This window comes from Eleutherodactylus coqui, chromosome 11, assembly GCF_035609145.1.
Source record: "Eleutherodactylus coqui strain aEleCoq1 chromosome 11, aEleCoq1.hap1, whole genome shotgun sequence".
In the NCBI taxonomy this organism is placed as follows: domain Eukaryota; kingdom Metazoa; phylum Chordata; class Amphibia; order Anura; family Eleutherodactylidae; genus Eleutherodactylus; species Eleutherodactylus coqui.
The window spans coordinates 128,126,306-128,151,208 of record NC_089847.1 but is presented as its reverse complement, the minus strand read 5'-3'; the positions used below and the strand labels follow the sequence as shown (position 1 = coordinate 128,151,208).

The window sequence follows — 24,903 nt, the reverse complement described above, 5'->3', positions numbered from 1 at the left end:
CGATGATAAGAAAAATATATATATATTGCACTCATAGGTAGTCTGCATGTGCAGAAGGCAGCAAGGTAGCAGCTTACCCAGAGCAGCTCAGTGAATAAATCCTGTACCATAATCAAGCTCAGTATGTAAATACAGCAACAGAGCCAAGCTCAGTACATCAGTACACAGATACACAGATACAACACCAGAACCAGTGTCAGTACATAAATATAATACCAGAACCACACTCATAAAATAAATGCAGTACCAGAACCAAGCTTAGTACATTGAAAGAACACCAAGACCACAGTCACAACCATAAACACAGCACAAATTAACATCAGTAGATAGATGCAATACTAACATCACACTCATAACATAAATACAGTAACAGAACCAAGATAAATACATAGATACAACACAAGAACCAAGCTCAGTACATAAATATGACACCAGAACCAAGCTCATAACATAAATACAGCACAAATCAACATCAGTACATAGATACAATACAAGAACATAGTAACGAACCTGAGCCATTATGTTGCGGGGGCCTAAATGGGCTGAGAGCAGCACCACGGAACATTAAGGGGCAGGAGGGAGAGCCAGGAGGGGAAGGATTCATGCAACTCCACAATATGTTGCTGCCAGAATGAAGATGATCATCTGGTCGGGCAGACCTGAGGATAGAGATTGCCCCCAGCATACATCCACCTGGTGCCTCCCCTACAACCTGGTGGCCGGCGCCCTGTGTGACCACAGGAGTCACACGTAGCTAAGGCCAGCCAAGATAAAACCTATAAAAATGAATGTAGTATAAACCTCTAGTTCCATAGACTGACTACAAAGAACATCGGTCACCTTGGAGGACCTACCACGTCCATGCATTACATAGATAGCTAACCGATATCAAAGGGCACAATGTAATACTTCATTTCTCCTGTGGAGGCACTGCAGGGGATTTGAACACTTGCTCCGAGGTTGTTCTCCAGATCACAGCTGATTGCTGGGGGTCAGAGCAGCATAAATGCCTGGAAAAAAAAACTTATTTTTGAGACAAAAAGGATTGTCCAAAGAGGATTTTTCCATTGTGCTTGAACTATACTATATAAATTACCAGTGATACTCGCATAGCTCCTCTTCCCCATTTCATAGGTTGCTTCAAGTACAGAATCACAGCTTAATTATGGTATGTGTGTAGATAACCAGGGAGGGCTGGATGTAAAACGGGTCTCCATTAAAGGAAGGGCTCAGGGGGCTGCGACGGGACCGCATCCTGCGCCGCACACAGGCACCACAAGATTAAAGAGAACGTTGCATATCATATCAAATACTTCAAACCCTGCTGAACTCCATCTATATATAAGCTGTTACAGCCTTTAAAGGGGTTGTCCAGGGGTAAACTATGACCTATCTGCAGTGTTGGCCATCAGTGGAAGATCTGCTGGGGTCTGCCACACAGGGCCCCCATCATTCAGCTGTTTCCAAGACCAGTGTGCTTGTGCACTGAGCTGATTTATACAGGAAGCATATAGCTCTATTATCTCTACAGTGGCCAGGCTTGGTATTACAGCGAAGTTCCCACTGAAGTGAATGGCTTGCAATACTAAGCCTGGACACTGTAGTGGGAATGGAGCTGTTCACTTCCTGCAGAAACCAGTTCAGTGCATGAGCACATCAGCCCCTCAAGCAGCTGCTTGGAGGGGACTCCAGGCTGCCTGTGGATAGGCCATAAATAGTTTACAACTAGACAACTCCTTCATTTATTTGGCCATACTTCCAAACATTTGAAGCTCAGGTTGTAAGACATTTAAACCTAACCCCCTCTCTGCAAAAGAATGCCCAGAAATTTCACTTTTATGGAATTTCCATATGTTTCCACCCTTTTTGGGCTCCAGCACATGTGACTTTTCCACAAAAATATGGGACAACAATTGGGGATACACCCCTTCAAGAGATCACAGAGTTCTATGGAGGCAGATGTTTTGCACTCTGCAGACACTATGGCACATGCAGTGGCCGAATAATATAACATATAGTAGAATGGACTCTTCCTGCGGGAGCTGGGCATTCAGAAACAACTGAAAGGAGTCAGAGGAGGATGTCAGGAATCATTTTGAGGAGCAGGCGCGGCACAGTCAAGCAAACTGCAGCCAAATACAACGCTGATGCTCAAACTGACCAGTCCGAATGCACTCGCCGTTCCTTAGCACGGATGGGCTATAACAGCCGACGACCAGTTCCAGCCCCATTGTGTCTAAGAGAAACAGAAAGACGAGACTCCAGCGGGCAAAAGAGCGCAAAACTTGTATCACTGAGCAGAGGAAAAACATCTCCTGGTCAGATGGATCCAGATGTCTGTAGCCCCGTGCTGATAGGAGGTCAGAATTTGGTCAGGCAGCATGAATCGCTGACCCCTTCCTGTCAGACTGGTAGAAGGGGAGTTGGAATGTTTACTTGTGGATGGACGTCACCATGTGTTACTATGGTTCTGAAGGCCAAAGGAGGTCCAACACGCTACTAGATGGGGGACTCTAATAAAGAGGTCATTCAGTGTATGCTCATAGTATAGGCTGACGAGGCCTCAGGTCCAGCCTTCTTCTCCACCTGCTGCTTCTTTCATCTTCGGCATTGTCCTACATATATTGATCGTTCTAATCGCACTTTGCAAACATTTAATTCTCCGTATATGAGCTAATTAATTATTTCAAGCTTTACGCGCTTTGTTTGATGTATTAATCATTCTCTTTTACAACATCTCAAGGTGTACGGAGGGAGCAGCTTTGAAGTGTCACCTCCTTCAAGTGTCGTGTTGCGAGGGACCGAGGAATAGACCCCCGACAAGCTTTGAAGTAGGGATTGGAAAGCCAAAGATTCTATTGATCTTTTCAGCTTTGGGCGATCAAAATGAGACTGCAATTCCTTCAGAAGTGGAACACATGGAGAGAACTCATGTTTTATCCTTTCCCACTTGGCCCTCTCTACTCCAGATCTTGACTATTCGTGCGGTATGTTCTGGTGTGTTCCTAAAAGACTACTTAGGATGTCACATACTTATTAGACATACTTATTCGAATGTCTTGCGTGCAGATTAGTCTGTTGTCATGGTGTAAAATAATGCCGACGTAACAGTGACATGATGTCGGCATCTCTAGTCTAACCAACTTTTGGGTATGTAACTTTGGAAAGTACTTAGCTTACATATTTAATGCTGAACTATTGATGAACTACGGTCATTGACAAGAAAAATAATGTCTCAGGCAGAGATGTAAATATTACGGTTGTGATCTGATTAGTCACTGAGTCTTGCCACCAATGGCCATAAAAGTCCTTCCCTCGTTGCCCTATACAAAGGCTTTTAGAAGCTACTTTTTGTAGTAGACCTCTTGTTGGGAGATCGTTGACCACTAGGACCCTCTACGACGCATCCGAAGACATTTTGCCAAGTTAACAGACTTTAAGATGGGACGCATTGTTAGAATGAGAGAAGTAGGATCATTTCGATGAATTTTCCACCATCTAGGCCATTCTAACATTCTGGCAGTAGTTACATGAGGGCACACACATAGAGAGCATGCTCCAGACCACCCAGACAGACCACCGGTAAAAAGGACCATTTCATTCGCTGACGAGCACAACCAGATCCAGCAGTCTTGCTGTCCACCATCCAGACACAGGTGGCACTTTCATTACGGACCCCTATCTCCGCCCAGACCATTTCCAAGCAGAAATGGAAATTTGGTGTTATGGTGCCCATTCTGTGTCTTGCCATTAACACCCCAACACTGTTGCCTTGTTTGCAGTGGTGGTGTGGACAAAAAACAAGGACGGCTATGACAAATCCAGGTTTAGTTTGGGCAATGATGATGGCCGTGTTCATGTCTGGAAACGTAGAGGTGAGTATCTCAGTTCTGCCTTTGCTGTACAGCAGCACACTGCCTTCTGCTGGTGTGATGGTCTGGTGGGCATCGGATAAGACAATTGGTCGTCTCTATTAGTGATCGAGGGACACTAACAACTCAATAATATGTGCCGGAAATCCAGCAGCCACATGTGTTGTCTCTCATGGCAAGGCTTCCAAGAGTAATTTTTCAGCAGGATAATGCTCGCCTCCACCCAGCAAGGGTGCGTGTGCTGCCCGTTTGGCAGATTTATCGCCAATTGAGCTTTTATGGGACCCGTTGGGATGCCAACTTCAACAGCCTATGAGTGTGCAGGATCTAGAGGCCTGTTTGCAACATCTGTAGGCAAATGTGCTTCAGTATAACATATGAAGCCTGTATGCCTCTATGTCCAACCATATCTCATCATGTATCTAGGCCCTGTAGGGTACTCGAGCCTGCTTTACATAGTACAGTTTTCCCCAATTAACGTATCTTTTTGCTCTATTACTGCAATCACTTACACATATCATCAATACATTCACACAAATAACGTTTAATTCCAGAAACTCCTTGGCGCATTATTTTTTTGTCAATGAGTTTATACTGAGATGAGATGTTCAGCCATGGTGGGCCAACAATCTCCACCCAAGATGACCAGTTTAGTATCATTGAAACGATCAATAGTTCAGAACTTGGGAATCTTGAGATCGAACATTTATCCACTCATACCAAATGTTGTCTCTGCACCATCCCTGATGAGCACCAAGTAGAATCCATTCAAACTCAAAAAGCCATTGTGAAGACATCCTCATAACTATTGGATCATAAGTCAGATCTTTCACATGTGAGTATAAACCCAACCCTATACTTTAGAAGCAATATTCCACATGGAAACATGGCTGATTGTAAGACAAGGTCGTTCAAACAAGGTCCAGAACACACACATTAGGACCATCTTCATACCTTAATATATGCTGGACGTCATAGTTGTTAATGACTTATGTAGGACTGTCTAGGTGGATTTTGGTGAAGTACTAGACATATTGTGATTGTCACATAGAAGACAATAGAGGTGAATATTTCCAGTTAGAGGCGTAACTTGAAGCTCCTGGGCCCCAATGCAAAACCTGGAACGGGGCCCCCAACTATAATGCTTTATTCATAGTACTGGGCTTCCTCTATGGAGAAGAGAAGCCTTATGGGCCCCCCAAGGCTCCTGGGCCCGGGTGCAACCGCATCCCCTGCACCCTCTATAGTTACGCCCCTGTTTCCAGTGTTAAGATAGCTAACTTCTAGTGGCCAGAAGAAGTAGTTGAGCTCGTTTATCAAGCCAGTTCTAGTATGCAGAGTGATCCTCAAATTCGGTGTCCTGTAGATTTCCTAGAGGATATTTTTGCATGTTGGCTGTTTAGCTAAGCGTAGTCCAAAATGTTACATAGAAGTCCCAGTGCAGCCAAAGTATGGGTCCAGGGTGACATGACTGCGTCAGCCAATGCCCACATCATCATCACACTGGTGTGTGCGTCCTTTCATTTTCTGCACTGGGCATCAACAGATTCCTTGCTCTTTTTTCTGTGGACAGATTGGTTGGCTGGGAGGTGAGACAGACCACCAACCAATCAGCATAAGTGCATGTGTATTTATTCCAGCTCCTCCTGTGAGAGGACGCCGGTTATACTTTTGGTCAAGTCTGTGGCATTTGTCTATTGGTGGGCTCTAGTTTGAAGGTATTCTTTGTCCAATTTGTGGACTCCTGTCTGAAGACTGTTGTCTATAGGTGTTTTGGTCCAGTCTGCTCTTCCTTGCCTGGATCTCAAGCTAAATTAAGCCCACTGTGTATTTTGTACTCTTACTGGAGGTTATTTAACATTTTATTACCTGCTCCTAAGTGGTCATTTATAGATTATCATCTATCTTTACCACATATTCCTTTAATCATCTAGGGATAGTCAGGGTCTCCCTAGGTTCCTGACATGGTTTTGCCCTCATCTGGGTGAGTGCCCTGCCTTTAGGCAAGAACTTCCCTTGTTAGTTGTCTACGGTTAGTTTCCTAGTTTTGTGCTTAATTTTAACTAATTTGTGTGATCCGCGTTAATAGAGTGTATATATTAACGTCCGTGTAGGCCGCTAAGGATAAGTCCTATACAGAGACATAATCATATGTTTTTGGATGTTGAATGACGCAATTCTGTAGAGAACATACATGTGAACCTTCACTTCTTCTGGGGAAGGGCCATCATCATTGGAGTGAGTGTCTACAGCCACCATTGAGATGAGGCATCATTCTAACATACACTTGTTCCAGCCATTGAGGGTGTTGTAGAGGCCAGAGGGCAAGTTGATGTTCTGAAAATGATTGCACCTTTTTGGCTGATTTGCTACTTCTTCAGTGTTACATCTGAGCCAAAACGCCTCGTCCGGATCAGACATAATAGTTGTCCATCATGACAGATATACACACTAGTAATAATGCGGAGAAGAAAACAACATATAACATAACTAAAATGAGGTAAGGGAAACCTCGCCCTATCACATTAATGTGGAGCAATCGTCCTGACGAGGACGGACCCACATCCGGAACACGGGGGCTACTGAGGGTATCCCACGATTAGAAATGGGTAACAATTGTCAGATGTAAATATCAAGAATATTGTTGCAGACGTTCTGAGGCCTGCACCTTGCTTGCAGGCCAGACCAGGTTTTGGGTGTGCCCTTGCTTCTCCGGGAGCTGAGGGGTGTGGTAGCTGCAGGAGTAATGTCAGTCAGCACCTGGTGCTGAGTAGCCCAGCTCCTACTTAAACAGTGCCAGCATTATCTCCTGTGCTGGTCAATTTCTTCAGTTGCCTTTGGACAGCGACGGAGCAGCACATCTCGGCTGAAGCTCTCCATACTAGCTAAGTGCTTTTCTGTTTTAGTTTTCTGTTTCACCTTTCTTTTGTGCAAGGGCTCCCTGATAGGGACTAGTCAGTGGCCTAGGCACGCGTGTGGGCTCGCACTTGTCAGAGCGATCGGTCCACCGAGTAGGCAGGGACCCCTCCCGGGTTAGGGGTCTATAGGGAGAGAATTCCTCCTAGTTTTATGTTTCCTTTGCACAGTTGTGCCTTTTGTTTGTGTTATTGAGGTTGCACGTCCTGAGGACGCAACAAATATCAACTGTAATAGCAGATGTACAAGACCAGAAAATAAGAATCAACTCTAGAGACTCATTTGAGACAAGAATGGCTCCCAGCGGACATGGACTGGAGCATAACTCCACCATGAAGGGAATAACCGGTGCCCTCTGAAAGGAGGGGCTGTAATATATATATATAATAGTGGATGATTGGCTGGCTAGGAACAACACCTCCTTGCTGACCAATCAGACCACCAATCAGCAAATGAATGTGGACTCGCGACTAGCGCTGAATGACAAGGAGCATGTACTAATGTCATTATTACATGGACTGGACTGAGATCACGACACAAGCCCAGACATGCTTCTGTGTTGCAGCCGGTGCGCCGTAACTATGGTGCGGCCGACATGCAGTGACAATCAGTCTGTACAATGCAATAGGTAAATTAATTCACCTGTTGATTTCGTAGAAACACTAAAAGCTGATTTCAAACCTCGTAACTCAATGTATTCAATGTCATCTAATGGCCAGTGAAAATCATATCCGGCAAAGCACTTTTCACGATCTTCACACTCTTATAAGTCCCTATTCTGTAACTGAGCCGCATCTATATCCAGTACATTCTCTTGCCCACATGCAGATTGGGTTGTAGGTATTTCACATGGTATCACCAGGTATCACATGGTATATTTTGTTATAGTATAGAACCCTTCTTGCCACCTACAGCCTTTAGTAATAACAGAAATGGGTGCATTAAGATCCGGTTTGAGTGGATTCCGCCGTCCGAGGCTGCAGAGCCAAGGAAGCTTATCACAATGGCAGGTGCTGCACTGCTTCCAGCTTTCTAACAGATGAATGTTGCATTTGATTGAAAGCGACTGATTGAAATGCTGCAATCTCACAAATGCCGGCTTCATAAAACCCATTTTCAAATACCCTATTAGGGAATTCTGGTTTAATAGAGGCGTCCTGTGTTTAGAACCAACAGAGCAAAGCATGTCTGCAAAAAGAGCCTCCATCTCTGGAGGACACAACATGTTGGGAACGGTGTAATACTTCATTTGCCCTGTTGTGGTGCTGCAGGAGAATCAAACACCTGCTGCCAAGATCTCTAACACATTACAGCTGCTCGCTGGAGCTATTAACTTATCGGAGAACCCTTCTAGCAAAATTGTCTAAAGTAGACTATTCCATTGGTGTTGCCAAAATCCCTGCCATGAACCATAATCTCTGGAATCAGTCCATATCCCACTGATTGGGTATGGCCCACCACACCAGTCTGTTCATACAGTAGGCTGGATTGTTTCCTATTAGCATGTCACATGTCCTAAACGATGCTACGTGAGATGCGGACCCTTCGACGTGTCACCATAGTGTATGATGTGAACTGCACACAAGCATCCGTCACGAAGCACAACGCATCAGCCCGTCTACAATGGTGCAAGGAGCGTCGTCATTGGACAGTTCAGTGATGGAAGAACGTTCTATGAAGCGACGAATCACACTACTCCATCTTCATATCAGATGAAGTACCTGGGTGTGGAGGATCCTGGGGAAAGCCTTTTGCTTGAGTGTCTTGCGCCAACAGTTAAAGGGCTTTTCTGGGCACAAGATGGAAATTCTGAAAAGACTGAAATCTAGGAGTTACAGTTAAGTAGCAGCAGCCTTAACCTTTTATCGGCCACTCTGGATCCTCTTCTTCATCCCGTGCAGCCGCCGATCTGCCGCTGTGATTACATGCATAGAGCCAGCACCGTAGCTCTGCCCACAACTCACGGGTCCTACAACTTACCTGCACCAACCTCACACTGAAGCCAATAGATATAACTGCCCAGCACTCTGACCTGCACATGAGCAATTCCGCTCCTGTCCTCCCATCATGCACTGCTCACAGGAAGTTGGAGGCTATGGACAGGAAGTAGCAACAGTGATGTTAGAGGAAGTGGAGATATTTTTTAGGCGGAGGGTCATATGAAGAAAAGAATGAAGAAAGTATCTCGAGCGGGTATAGTGAGCCAATTATTGTGATGATGTACAGTAGATATTAAAATGTTAGTCTGTGACCAAAATACCCCTTTAAGTACAGCAGAGGGTCCGTTATGGTGGGGATGTTTCACATGGCATGGTCTTGGTCCGTTGGTTGTAGTGACAAGAAAAATATCAAAGATGTGTTTTCACATATGGTGACGCCTTAATATTGCAGTAAAATTGTAATTGTAGTCACACGGTTGAGAAGTGGGCGACAAAGATTAGACGGCTGGTTCATTTGCAAGACGGTCCGGCAAATGCATCTACTCTGCAATTTGTGGATCTTACGGTTCAAAATGTCATCACAGAAGAAGGACCTGCTCTATTTTCCTGCGCCTTTGCACACCAAGGGTCCCCATACAACTCTATGGGAGGCGCGCTAACGCCCACAGATGCGCAATGCGCTGTGCAATTCCGTGGAACGAAAGAACACATCTGGAACTCGGCAGGCTAAATAGCCATTTAAAGAGTGACGCGTTCGTCTGCCGCGCATCAATGAGCATGCCCTGCGTGTGCAAAAAGTACAATAAAATACATCGATCTGCGTGCAAAAAAGCCTCGCACATAGCGTAAATACGTAGGCGTGCACAAAGACGTATACGTCCGTATGAAGGAGCCCTGATAGTCCATGGTAAAAAATGGCAGCATGTCCTATTCTGGCACCGCAAGAACACAAAGTCAATGAGCGCATGAAAGCAATACAAAACTCGCTCATATGGCCTGCGTGTGTGCTCCGTTTTTTTTTACATATCCATTGACTTCAAGGGGTTGGGACTTAAATGACAAAAAATTGAGCCACTTCAGGTTTTTTTTGACACGTGTGAAAAACAGATTACACTCAGATGACACTCGCAGGTTAAACACCATACAAACTGATGTACAGCCCACCTACACTCTTAGTGGAACCAGTCAATTTTTCAGTGCCCGAAATGGCACTCGCCCGTGTGAATAAGGCCTAAGTACAGCTCTCCACCAATGAAAATGTGCCATTAAAGTTAATTAGTAAAGAAGTTTGTCACCCTCTATTTGCCCCATCTACGACTCCTATCCAGAGATGGGGGGATGATGACCACCCTGTCTACACTCGCTTGTGTGCTGAGCAGCTCCAGGTCCCCCAAATCAGCTTTTTTTCATTCCACACTTCCATATAGGACTAAGCTGACTGATGGGCGGTTCAGTCCCCGACTCCTCGGCACCGATCCGGTTTCCCCCCTCCTTTTGTAATAATCCCACCTATTGGTTATTGATTGACATCCAGGAAGCTGAAGACATACATAGTGCATTCCAGATGCCGTACATGCACCGCAATACCAGTAAAAAAGTACATGCGGGTGCTTAAGTCCCTGCGCATGCACCTTTCTCTGACGTTCTGCGCCCACGCGGGGTCAAAGACACACAATCAGTCAATTAACAATGGGCAGGGCTCTCATGAAAGGAGGGGGAGAAAGCCATACCAGTGCCATGGACAGGACCACCCATCAGACGGATTAGACCTAATTAGCATACGGCATGCAAAGTGAAAAAAAAGCTGATTTCTGGGGCGGGAAGCTGTTCAGAATTGAAGGTGCGGATAGGATGGTCTACACTCCCCCATCTATGGATAGGATTCACAGATGTGGGGAAGAAGGAATTACAGATGACATTTAATGAAACGATCATGTGACCTTCTTTAACTTTTTATTCCTGTTCTTATGATAATTGAATCATTAAATCAGTTATATGACTGAAGAATACATGTTCGCCAATAACCATGAACACAAGTTACAAGAAGGAGAAAACTCATCCACGTCTGTCCAAACATCATGTGCCGTACCATTGTCTATGCAAAGAACATCCCTATAGTAAAATACATCGGAGACCTGGTGGGCTAGTGGACAAGTCTTTCCATCTATGACCAGTGCATATCATCGAATGGTCGAAAAGAAATAATATTTTTAGATGCCAATGGGAAACAGCGCCTCTAGTGGTAAAGTAGGGTAATGAATAATTGTAGGCTGTATACAGCTCCACCGAACACCTGGGGCTAGGCATGATTTATTAAGTAGCCATCAATGCGGAAAGCTTTTATTGCTTTTCATAGAGTAAATTGCCTAAATGACCCAATAACCCCTCAGAATCCAAGCCATACCCTACCATTCCCTTTCTGAGCCGTAGAGGTGGTTGAGTGCTGCCTGCTTTGTTTTGTAGCTCTGTGCCTATTATTTTAATGCAGCCCTTATGTATCCAGATGCAACATGACTTCACACCTGGTCGAAAGTCTTGCATTCCCTTCCTTTACACAACAGAAGGTCTCCGAAGGCCGCTCAACCTCTTCCCGGCACATCGAAACAACTCCAACGCAATGAAAATGAGCTGAGACGGAGCGAGATTGGACTAGCAGCCTCGTGTGTTTACAACCATGCTCTCTAATCAAGCGCTGTTAAAAGGCACATCATCTTGTGGCCTTCTGCCATCGCTGCCCCCCACGGGACCTGTTTTATCTCTCGGTAAAAAGTAATTGAATCATCTAGATTGTGGTTGTAAAAGTATTAATCTAAGGACAATCTGCGAAACGTCCTCCAGAGACGTCTCGGCTCTTCCAAGGAATACTCAATGAATGAGGAACCCGTTGACGATAGGAAGGCATTACCATAATTTCACAATTGGCAACAAATTAGTGCATGACCCCGGCGCGTTCTATCATTCCACCTCCCTATTATACATGGCTATGGTAATTTTCAGCAATCAATCATCCTTGCATGAATTGGGGAAGGAAGTCGGCGTTGGAAATCAAAGCATTGTCAGTCTAACCCAATCATACATATAAATACATGTGGTAGATCCCTCAAAGATCTGGCCAAGGTGCATCAAGAAGATCTGTAAAAAAAAACCTAAGAATGAAGCAGGTTCTCCCGATCCCCTGAAGCTACAGACTAGAAAACCGTAGACAAAACCTCCGGTCTACGACTGCGATCTTTTGTCTGGAAGACACGGGGAGAATGGAAACAGCTGTTCACAACAAAGACCCCTTAATGGGTTGTGTGTAAAGCCTGCTATCCTCCCGCTCCTTCCAGCTCTGCTCATCTCAGTAGGATCATCCGTCTCGTAGTGAATTCCCACTGCAAAAGCCTAGTTTTCGAATGTCTAAAGGAACATCATTGAGCAATTCTCATGCCATCATATTACACTCCTTTCCACCTGAAGCCAAAACAACCTGGTGGAACCTACTAGAGAAGAAGAAGAAGACTCATCTCACCCTTCAGTAGACGTCATGATGTTTCAGGGTTCTGTGTCTTCTCCAAGAGGTCCCTAGGACTGGGTCACTTTAAAAGATCTTTGGGAAGTCCTTCAATAGTGACATAAGACGTTTCTAATAATCCTCAGAGTTCCCCCCACCCAAAAAAGAAATAGGAATTGGCCGCGCTGAGCACCTGCCTCCGTTCAATGTCTCTCCAGCATCTAGACCTGAAATGACTTGAGGGCTTGCACTGCCACCCCTGGTGAAGATTGAGCTCTCTTGGTTGATGCCAGGGGGGAGGTGGACTTGTGGGTTTGCTTTGATCCTTTGCTTTCTCCTCTTCCAGGAGCACTGTGTTGACCTGCTGCTGACTAGAGCGGGATTGGAAGGTTTTAGTCTCCTAGCAGTGGATTTGCAGTCTATCCCTCTCTATTTTAGGCAGGGCTGACATCACTCGCTGCTACTCCTTTAAATCCTCAGCCTTCCCTAAGAGCATGCATGGCAATCGAGATCTCACTCTGAACTGGGAATTCTCTGCCTCCGGTTAAACCTAGCCTTACATCGTAGTCAGCATCTCGTCATACATAGAAAAAAGAAGCGAGGAGCGCCCTCGATATTTAGATTATTCTTCTATGTTTTCCATTTACCAAAAACAGGAAAAAAAGAAATTTTGTTTACAAAAATTGGGGAAAAAAATTAATAAAGCACTTTTTTAAAAAGAATTTTCATCTTAAATGTGAAAGCTAAATCCTGATATTCTTGTGCTGTTCTGTTGTAGAGCAGTTCGCTTGTTTTAGATTTCAATAGGAAACTGAGATTCATGATTTTAGTTCTTTTTTTAATTTGAAAAATCATAAAACAAATATTTACCAAAATGTCCAAACTGTATTAACCCTTTCCAATCCACTGTCTGATGTCTGAAGACATTCTGATTGAAGGCTGTACACCTCCAATGTTGGAAGACATCCGGCAGGGTATTCTTACTGTAGAAAACTGGCCGCTCTGTTGTCGGGGGCCTCTTTGGCATGTCACATACCGCAGTACTGGCTCTAGCCAACAGATGGCGCCATTGTATAATAGCAGAAAGAGAAAACCCCCTAGGAAACCCTGAATCAAAAATTGGATTGCAAAGGGTTAATCTTTATATGTATTTAACTCCTACCGTGAATAGCCAGTTTATTGAAGGCCCCGTCTAGTAATGTGTTGGACCTTCTTTGGCCTTCTAAGCTGTAGCACTTCATCACGGTGTAAATTTCATTAGTTGTTAAAATGGTTCTGCAGGAATATCGGCTCCTGCGGACAGGAAGCTTCTTGTAGTCACTGCAGATTAGATGGCGGCGCTGACATGTTCTGACCGGCGGACAGGAAGGGGTCAGCGGTTCATGCTGCTTGTGCCAAATTCTGATCTCCCATCAGCAACTGAAATCTGGATCCATCTGACCAGGAGATGTTTTTCCGCTGCTCAGTGATACAAGTTTTGCGCTCTTTTGCCCGCTGGAGTCTCACCTTTCTGTTACTTATGCAGGATGGTGCTGAACTGGTCATATGTATCGGTGCTAAGGAATGGCGAGTTGTGCATTTGGACATGGTAGTTGGGACATCAGTGTTGTGTTCAACTGCGATTTGCTTGACTGTGCAGTGCCTGTTCATCAGAAGCATTCTTGACATCCTCCTCTGACGCCTTTTGATAATGAGTTGTTTCCATCCACAGAATCCCCTTTGTTGGATGTTTATCCTTAATCACACCATTCTCTATATACTCTCCAAACGGTTACATGAGAAAACCCCACACGACTGGCAGTGACATCCCGGCCCCGGCTAGTCTAGCATCGATGACCCGGCCTCGTTGGAAGTTGCTCCGATCACTGGATTTTCCCATCTAATGTTAAACTGATCAACTGAAAACTTATCATGTGATTTTATGCTGTCATGACTCTTAATTTCCATTTAGGGAACCGCCAATCATGAAAGGGACGGATGCTCTGGTAAAGGGGCGGTTCAGAATATGTTAACTGCCAGCATACAACCCTACATTGGGCAAAAGTTGAGAGGGGAAATCAAGGACTTCCAACAATTCAAAGTTTTGTTGGTTTGAGCTGCAGTACCAGACGCAGCCCATGGACAAGAGTGGTGCTGTTTTGGGCAAAAAAGAAGACATTTGTTCTATTCCTTATTTTGATTGTCAGTTTAACGTTCTTTGTGTATGGCCATCTTAATTGACAAACCACATTTTCAGAACACACCAAGCCTAGCCTCACACTGTTCTTCACCGAGGACCCTAATTATTGTACCCAGCAGATCTCATACACCAGCAAGAACATGTCTACTTCTTTATTGGGGCATACACAAACCTCCCACATAATCGTACAGCCGCGGCTGATCGCGACCCTCTGCTACATTGTGCTCCAGGCTGTTATCCTGATCACCCCAATACTATACTAATACTCAGATCTGACAGTATGATGGGGAGGAGATGGTTCTGCCCTATGCAGTGTTAGACCAGAGTGCCCAGGGCCCACCAGTACAATTCATTCTGGGGGCCTCAGTAAAGCTACTTGCAAATATTACCCAATCACCTGATCCCGTTCACAAATTCCTCGCTGCTGCATTCTCCATATACTTCAAGAGAAGGTGATTGCCTATGCATGTCGCCCTCTTTCCGCTGATGTATATGGAGGATGCGGCGAGCAGGAATTGGTAGACTCCATTTAACCAATATCTGCAAATCCTGTTTACCAGGTCAGCGGCCCACCTTGACTCCGGGCCAACCGGGGTATTCGCCTCTGCTTTTTAAGGTCAGAAACCCCCTTAAAGTGGAAATTGTAAAATCGTTAATGGACCTTTCACACTGGATGGAATTAGTCCGTGCGGTCATTCCTGCATCACAATGTTATCCCCTGAATTCTGCATGGTCTTGACCCGGCGGACTTCTTGCCATTCACATAGGATGAGACGACTACTTCTGTCATTCTATGCATGAGCCATATAGTTTGCGGGATACGTTGTAGCTGCAACTTTGACAGCGCAGAGCCAGGAAGCAACGGGGAAGGTAAGTAGAAGACTCCCCATTGGGTTCAGCATGTTAGCTCCTAAGAACCCCTCTGCCCAGCTGCCTTTGACCAAATACAGTAGTGAAAATCATGGCCCCACACTTATGTCCCGAGAGATGACGAATTCACACGTACACATCATGGCAGTCATCTCCTAATGTGTGAAAGGGGCAACCCCACATCCAGCTCCTTCTACTAGGATATAAAGAACGTCTTGTAGTTACCTCATATACTGTAGTACTTCTTTCAGGCAGATGTCCAAGCGTTGAGATGGCACTACAATATCAGGGTTCACATTGGCCCAATGTAAAGAAATAGACGTGGCCCCTGATGGAGATTAGGGGTTCCCCTGTCGCTCTACTTCAGCAATAGTCAGTCCAACCGAACATGAGGGAGGCAGTAATCATGATCAAGACTGCATGGATAAGACCAACCTTCCCCATTTTAAAAACAGGCACCATAAACCATCCAGTAAATAACCACTTGGACTCTTCGTGTTGGGTCTAGAGGGAGTCCCCACAGGTTTTATTAACATAAATATTTAAGGAAAAACCTTGACCCCCAAAGGAATGAACTTGAACTCAACCGAAAGTCCAGTAATACTAACCCACGCCAAACGGACGGCGTGCGTGTATTTGCTCCATCGCCTTCAGGGACCAACAGTGACATCTGTGAAACCAAGACTCCAAGCCAATGATTGTCCAAAATATAGCAATCATCAAAAAACTGGGTGAAAATCCCAAACCACCAGATCATAGGGAGGGATGGGAGGGAGTGCTGCACGTGGTCCAGGGGGGAAGAAGGAGCACACTCCCCTTATCTACACTTTTATTTAATCTTAACCCCATCTCCTCCCCAAACATTAACCAATGACAGGGGCCATTTTCAAACCAGTATAACCGGGCGAATGCACAAACTAACCCATTAGATTCCCATGCAGTCCCACTCTCCCTCCCTATATGGCTTGGAGCCTCCATACTGTTTGGGTCTGTAACCGGGCTAGCGGTGTAGTCATGGAGCCCTTGTCTTTCTTGGTGGTCATGGCAGCTGCATGCAAATATTACCTGATCCTCCTTCACAAATTACTAACTGCCACATTCTCTATACATGTCAATGGAAAGTAAAGGCTTATAGAGGGAGGATACCGGCAGACCTCCCAATGCACTGGCCAGTTTAATAAATAGGTGGTTGAAAGGCTGCCTATCCATATTGTGCCCCTTGTGTCAGCACTGGGGTGCTGAGGGCCCACTCCTCACTCAGGGCCCACCAGGGGATTCACCGGTTCCCCTGTTTACATGATGCCAAGGACCAGGCTGGAGTTTTCCCCAAGCTGGAGAGGGTTGAGCTAGAACAGTTGGCATACCAGTTTCAGCCAAAGACAGCTTTGCTCTCATCAGCTTTGGTGGGTAATACGGTCATAAGGCGTTCATGTCCCGGTTTGGGCTGTGACCGGATCTCTCTGACATAGACCTGGGGCAATCCGGCCATTCTGGTCTATCATGTATGACTGTCATAGGCATCAGATACCTTCTCTATGCTGGGAACAACAGCGCACCTTTACTTTAATGGTGCAACGAGCCCAACAGGTTGAAGGCCGTATAGGGGCCGAATATAAGTCACCAAGACAGAAGAGTCCAAAAGTCCTCTGTCCTTTATCAGGGGAAGTAAGTAACCATAAACAGCAGTGCATTATGGGACCACTGCTTCACTGCCTGACATTACTTATGGGGATTTTCCAACTCAGTGTTGATCAACAGAAAGACACAGGGCTTCAGTGATCTCCTAATTATGCGGATGCTCTATTATCAGTTTCCACTTGTGGGGCTTTGTAATCATCCCATACTCCCCCATAAGGCTCACTACTCTCAAAAGATTCGGGGGCCGGTGCGGGTGACAGGTGAGTTGCGGCGGGTAGCGGGGGGGAGAGAGGGAGATCTCCCCTCCGTTCCTCCCCGCCGCCCCCGAATCTTTAGAGACGAGCAGGGAGATACTCGGCTAAGGCACTACTCGCTCGAGTAATGTGCCTTAGCGAGTATACTCGCTCGTCTCTACTCACTAGCTTTTCTTTTTCCTGTGTAGCACCATGCTGCTCACTGCCTCCCTACAGACTCTACACTTTAGCTGTCCTCACTGCAGACACTACACTTTAGCTGTCCTCACTGCAGACTGTACACTTTAGCTGTCCTCACTGCAGACACTACACTTTAGCTGTCCTCACTGCAGACACTACACTTTAGCTGTCCTCACTGCAGACTGTACACTTCAGCTGTTCTCACTGCGGGCACTACACTTTAGCTGTCCTCACTGCAGACACTACACTTTAGCTGTCCTCACTGTAGGCACTACACTTTAGCTGTCCTCGTTGTGGACACTACACTTTAGCTGTCCTCACTGCAGACTGTACTCTTCAGCTGTCCTCACTGCAGACACTACACTTTAGCTACCTCAATGCAGACACTACACTTTAGCTGTCCTCACTGTAGACACTACACTTTAGCTGTCCTCGCTGTGGACACTACACTTTAGCTGTCCTCACTGCAGACTGTACTCTTCAGCTGTCCTCGCTGTGGACACTACACTTTAGCTGTCCTTACTGCAGACACTACACTTTAGCTGCCCTCACTGCAGACATTACACTTTAGCTGCACTCTGCCCCCTTCCCAGATTCTGGTCCTGGAACTGGAACCAGCGTATCAGAAGGGCATCAGCACGAAGACTATTTGTCCTGAAACCGAAGGGTCACTTTAAAGGGGTTTTCGGGAACTAAAAAAAGCTTCTATAGGCTGGGTGGAAAATTATAAAATAAGCACTACACACCTGTTAAATTGCCTCCCAAACCAGAGCAGCCACCCCGGTCCCCGCTGAGCTGCTGGAGCGGTCATATGGTCATTGTACACAAGACCGCACAATCAGTCACTGGCTTCAGCAGTGATATGGCTATGAACCGCATGTGACCATAGATGCCAATGATTGGCTGAATCATGTGGGACAGATACAAATTTTTCTTCCTCCTGTGTAGAAAAGTGGGTGGGGCTTGTCAAGAGGGGGCGTGGTCCCAGGCTAACAGATTTATGTATAATTTATGCCTTGGACACTGTTAAGCATTTCCACTGGGTGGTTTCCACATCTCATCTAGGTCAATGGGAATATGTGCAAACTTCATGGACGAAAAGCAGGACTTTATTGGGATTGGTAAGGGTCCCAGTCAGGGGCGTAACTAAAGGCTCAGGGGCCCTGATGCAAAACGTGAGCTGGGCCCCCCCCCCCCTCTATCTGTATCTGTACCCGTACCCATACCTAAACCATGCTACATAGTTACGCCCCTGGTCCCAGTGATTGGACCTGATAATCAGGGCCTTCGGACTTAGAAAGGTTGTCCAGTTGCAAACTATTGATTGCCTATCATCATGCATGCAAAAAACTGAATGACGGATTGGCCCGTGTAAACAGACAGCATTCCATCTATTGAACGATCTCCGATCTCCTCCACCTCCATTCACCAGCGATGCTCGTTCTTGTGTAAAGGCACTCCTTACAGAAACGGATTTGGAAGCCATTCGGAGTTCTGACGACACTTTTCATTTCGACCTTTCTATAAATCTCTCCCATTTTCTGGATGATTCCGACGCATCTACTTGGTTACACATGATTTCCGTGGCCGAATCTAGAAAACAGGAGATATTTATAGAAAGGTCGAAATACAAAGTGTCGCCCGAACTCCTAATGGCTTCTCCTTGTAGGAACTCCAGTTATGGGCGAAGTCCACGGATCCATCCCAACGTCTGTGGATCACCTGAGAGTGCACACCCCAGAGCCATCTGAGGAAGAGCATACTGCCCCGAAACGTCCTAGAGTCTCTGGCTATAACAAAAGCGAAGCCATGTTCATGCCTGGACTTGTTCTTCACTACTGGTGTTGAGCGAAACAAAACAGTTGAACCCTGTTTTAGGTCAAACCTTGCTAAAAGGAGAAAAATGAAAGAGGAAAAAAAGGAATAATCTTTCATTCTTTTACCATTTTTTTTTCTTCTTCTTTCTTTCTTCTTTTTCTTCATTAAATGTGCCTTAAAAACAGTGAATTCTAATTGGATTGGGGAGAAAACGTGAGATTTAGCTGCAACTTGTCATAGCTTTCCATCATTCGTACGATTTTCAGCTGAAGATCGCAGTGCTTATGTGAATGAGGCCTAAAGGTAGGTTCACGTCTGTGTTGGAACCATGGAGATCCTGTCAGAGATCTGGCAGCCAATGCAAGAAGAAAAATTGCTTTTTCTGCCGTCTTAGGCCTCTTTCACGCCAGCGTTTTATCGTAGCTATTTTGCCGTGAACCCAACAGCTCAAACGTACGTAGATACACTTCTAAGAATGTTATACAGGCATGCTCGGACTGGCCCAACGGATGGATGGCCCGGTGGGTCCTGAGCCAGAGGTGGGCACCCCAGCCCCTCACCCCTGTATGAACAGCACATGGCACAGTACGCTCACTGAAGGGCATACAGATAGGCAACATATCAGCCAGCCTAAAAACCCATATAGTAAAGTGGCTGGTTTATTTATTCATATGGACCCATAGACTGGTTGAAATGATACCTGGGTGTTCGGGAGGTCGGCCACTATCCTCCCATCCTAGTCCCTGCCTTGCTTAGCTATACGGCAGGCCTCTAAAATGAATTTTATTGGTGGGCCTTAGGCACCCCAGTTCGGCACTATATAGAGAGCTTTTATGGCTTTTAGAGAGTGTTTTAGGAGTATTGGTGAAATTCTGATTTGGCTCAAACTAATTCGAACAAAACTGAACTTTTTGCTGGAGTTCAGGAAACTGGGAAAATCGAGTTTTCAAAAGTTCACCCATTACTATTCGCAATCGCTATCTAACTTGTGCGCCAAATCCTGATTTGCTTGCCTTTACCTGGTCTATTGAGATCACCTCCCACTGGTGTAGTGATTCCACCAGTTGGTAACACCACCCTGCACTCTTTGCAGAGGACCTTTTTGGGATGCTCTGCCGTTTTCTTACTTATCTCCCATTTAAGAGGGTGACATTACGGTAATGGAGGAAACATCTTTAGAACTTTTCCAGTGTGGCCAGCATGGTCCAGAATTTGTACCCCATTATCTCTTCTACTCAAAAGTTAAGAGGGTCCATTATAACAGTGCCCAGAAATAAGCCTCATCTCGAATGCTTCTACTAGATTTGTCTCTTCGGTGCATCAGTACAGATAACTGAACAGTTAAGATCTTTATCAAACACCATGTGATGCGCAACAGGAATGTGACATTTACGCTTCTTGGCGTTGTATTCCCTGAAGACTTATATAAAGCCCACAGAATGGACTCGCGAGCAACTGGTCTGATCTGCGGGATTAGACGACAACAGGCAGGAAAAATACCAAAAAAAACAATAATCGAGGAGACGATAACGGAGATGATAAGATTGCAGGAGGCTCTGCTGATCCCGTTAAGCAGTTTAATATACAACGAGTGATATGCGGCAGGTTAAAGCGACACTGTGCTAATACAAATCGGAATCCAGATTAGTGAGGGAGTCGTGATTGGTGCATCATTAGTGAGTTTGTAATGACATCTAGTGGTAAATCTCATGAACTTAGAAGCAAACTTGTCATCCCATGCAGTAGCGTGACGAACGTACTGCTCTGTTTCAGCAGTATAGCCCTCGGGCCGGGTGCTCCTGGGGCTTAAAGACCCTTCTGCCACATAGAAGGACACCAGTATTATAAATGGCAGCTGGGGGCCCTGTTACAGATTCTGCTCTGGAGCCCAGGAGCTATTATACAACCTGATAGGAACTCGTCTAGAGACATCATCATCTTGACATCAAGTCGCTGTCAACTCCCGAAGACCATTTAAGTGTTTCTTCTGAACATTCTGCATTCTATTTCGTCCCTCGGGCTTCTCAATGACGTAGTCGTGATAACTGTCTGTCTTATAGTTGCTCATCTTATTGCACTTTTAACTTTGAATCTTCTGAGTTTTATGGTCTTTTCCATCAAGCAGCATTTTCTCGTAGCAGGTGAAATGATGCCTTCTCTCATCTTCCTTTCCTGCTGGTCAAGGTCATTGGCATCCTCTTGTCTTCTATGTGCAGATGCCACACTATTACCTTGACTGCTGCCTCTGTCTGTAAGGTGTGCAAATGTGCTCAGCCCACATCTTGTATGCCCAACTTTCCCATCCCCAGCGCATCCTAGCCCTACCTGGATTATTTAAGGCACCTTTTTCCTCTGGAAAGTACGCAAGCAATAAGGTACCTTCGAGTGGTGTTCCAAGTATAGGTGTTCTATCTCCTGTCTGCCTTCTAGTTTTGAACCTCAGCCTGTATACCCAGCTTTTCCAAAGTCTGTCTGTCCTAACCTTGACTTGCTTTTTTTAACCACGTTTTGCCTGATTTCCGCCTGCTTCAATCTCCTGCCTGTTTACTATATTGCACAAAATCTGTATGCCCTGATCTTGGACCAATATTTTACTCCATCCTAGCCCAATCCTCTGGTACCATGCTTCAATGCCTTTTGACCCGCCAGAGGCAGCTATCATTGTGTTGAGACTACTCCAGAGGGAACACACTTCTCTTAAGTGAAGAGTTCTCTCAAAAAAGGCTTGAAGGGTAAAGACCACGGACCTCTTGGAGCTGCTCTCAGGCTTAGCCTAAAGTTAAATCAGCCAGTGACCCGTTGCGTTACAGCAGGTCCAACATGAGATACGGCTCGATCTGGTTGTGTGTGCTAGCAGTATAGATGGGGCAAGTGGCACAAGCCCAGGGTACTAGAGAAAGTTCAAATAAGCTACTTTGCTTTGCATAAGGGAATTTATGTATATGCGGAGCCAAGGCAGTAAACTGAAACTGTGAAAAACAAACCTTAGCTATTGTCCTGGTGAACTACCACCGCAACTCACCTGTCACTGGAGCAGCGGTCAAGGCCAGCATTCCCCGCAGCATGCACACTCCACTGTCTTTGCTTCCTCCATGGTTCCAACCTGTAGGGCACATGCGTGTTCCTATTCCTTCTCATAAAGTGCTTCTCTATCTGATCCCCCATCAACTACCTGCAACATCCTCCTATATTAGGCATCCTCCCCCTATGGAAGATGCCTACACAATCGATCTCCTATAGCCATTGTGACAAAGGCCTTGTAAGTATGTATTCCATTTGACTCCTACTTGACCATCAACTACACTGACCTCTGTGCTCCCTGACCTCAATTCTTATTATTGGACTTTATTGTTGCTCGTTGCCTGCCCTAACTTTCTGCCTGGACTTTGTTACTAAACCTGTGCCGCCAGCCCCAACCATTGCCTGTCTGCAATTCACACCATTATGTACCGCGCCCGGCCCTGTGCAGCATCAGAAGCTACACCACTGAACAAGTAATGGCTTGGGTACACTGCAGCAAAGACTGTATCCCGCTTGGAGAGGCAAGGGTGAAAATGGGGGTACCCCAGGGGCTGCTTCAGCAAGGTGTGTCCACATCCATCCATGTGACAGCTATAACTATGATGTGTACCTCAAGATACATCTTGATTTGGTCAAGGAACCATTTGTATTGAGGGTCTCAATTGTCTACAATACCAAAATGGGAAAAAGTATTTTACTTGGCTTAGAAGTTCTGACACATGATGGAAGACAAAAACTGTTGGGCTCTGATTATTTGAATATGTGGCGGGTAATAATAACTGAGGACGTGGATCACTTACCCATGAAGTATCCCAGGCAGAAGATTGGATGACAATATTGGGCTTGTAGTGATGAGGATGACCATCTTAGACCTTCTCCAGAATAGATTCATGCAGCCTAAAAGCTACCAGGTGACTACTATTCTGTTCCATGTCCACAGAACTGCTACTACCCATGATACAGTGGGAGTGGGATGATAATGGAGACATGGCTAGTAATGAGGGTTTACAGGGTGGGCCATTGAAATGTAGCCCACCTCCCATCCAAGCACCGCACTATTTGGAGTAGGCCGTAGCCCATTAACTTTACCTCAGCAATATAAGAAATAGAAGCTGCGCTGCGATTAGTTGCTAGGGGCAACAAACACAGATTTTCTTTTAGAAAGCTTTCATAAATCTTCCCCATTGTGTTCTTCCTGCAATAGCGAATAGTTATTGTAGAAGGCTATGTGCATAGCATTAAGGAATTAAGGAAATGCATGAGGTCTTCTCCGACAAGTACCCAGGTTAAGATGATGGCTTATGCAGCAGATGGATTACACAGGGGTGACTGATAATAAGAGTGGTAACAGTTCAACGTGACGCCAGTGCCTCTAAGTATGGTGTAATTAATAAAATAAAGAGTCCAGACCAACGAGCTTTTGTAAAACCGGAGGCACACAGTTTTTACTGACTCGTGCAACTTGACAGATTAATGGTTACTGAGTAGGGTTAGCAGACAGTAGAACACTTCAACAATTCTTCTTACAGGCATGAAGCAACACATTATAATTCCTGAACTCACTTACTTCTTTCTTTCTTTCTTTCTTTCTTCCAGGCTAGGTTATCTGGTACTGAACTGAGTGGCTGTTTGTGGAGGAATGGAGCAGCTAGCATGGGCTTGACAAAGGGCAAACTGACTGTTTACTTCACTCAACTCCTCCCACTCCACCAATCAGGAATCTATATGCCACCAGCCAATCAGAATTGAATGGTTGCCAGGCAGACTAGCTTTAACCCGCTATACAGGAGAAACATCTTTTTCTCATGCAAGGCACCTTCTGCATTCCTGTAAGGGCTCAAAGTGAGTTCTCCAGGACTTCGTAAACCTGTTGACTACTCTGTAGGGCCCTTCAGGCCACTACAAGTGTTGTATTCCAAGCCTGGTTCAGAAATGGCAAACATGAAGAAAGCAAGGTTTCCTTCAGTCCAAACATCCAAAGCCACAGGCCCAAAAAAGACCTATCGCCATTCAGTTCAGCCTATTACCCCCTCCAATGTTAATCCAGAAGAAGGCAAAAAAAACTCTAATGAGGTAGAAGCCAATTTTCCTCATTTAAGGGAAAAAAAATTCATAGAAAACATCATAAACATTATCTGCAGCATCACTGTTGAAGAGCTACAGGCAGTATCAGCCAACATGCTGTGATGTGCCTAGATGTGCATAAAAGTGAACAGGGACTGCTTCCAGCATTTGTTGTAACATGTGGGTAAATCAATAAAGCTTTTGAAAAAACAATGCGCCTGCTTTTTCTTCCTGTTACAGTATTGTTAGTGGCACGCTACTTTTCCATGGCCCACCCTGCATTTTTGATGGGTTCCTTTTTTGCTATCATGCTCCCCCCTGATTTCTGCATATGCTGTGTGGGGGCTGTTTGCCTGTCAGCTTGATAAAGTCGCAGTTTAAAGTGATGAAACGCGTTGTTCAGTATTTTAATAAAACAAATCTTTGGCTGCATGGAGACGTCTTCCCTGGTGTTACCCTGAAGGAGCGCAGGCGGATCTTTTTTCTACTCAACTTCGTTTACTACGTGGGTCCAGCCTGACAGTTGGACACAGAAGCCTAGCAGCTCTTCCGATACATCATTAGAATGACAGAAACAACAAAAAGATCACTTATGGGATCCATACAAGCCCACCTGGACGTGGAGGTGTTAGTGGAGCCCCTATACAGGGGTTTTTCA

The 24,903-nt window shown here is 45.4% G+C and overlaps 1 protein-coding gene across 1 annotated transcript in view; it reads right to left on the bottom strand.

Annotated features, from left to right (window-relative positions):
* Positions 1-12,304, bottom strand: part of SLC1A2 (solute carrier family 1 member 2) — a 116,240-nt gene extending 103,936 nt beyond the window's left edge. Inside the window, exon 1 of the mRNA XM_066582484.1 lies at positions 12,240-12,304. Within this exon, the coding sequence (XP_066438581.1) occupies positions 12,240-12,256 (17 nt within the window). The 5' untranslated portion in view covers positions 12,257-12,304. The remainder of the gene's footprint in view (positions 1-12,239) is intronic.
* Between the last annotated feature and the right edge of the window lie 12,599 nt (positions 12,305-24,903).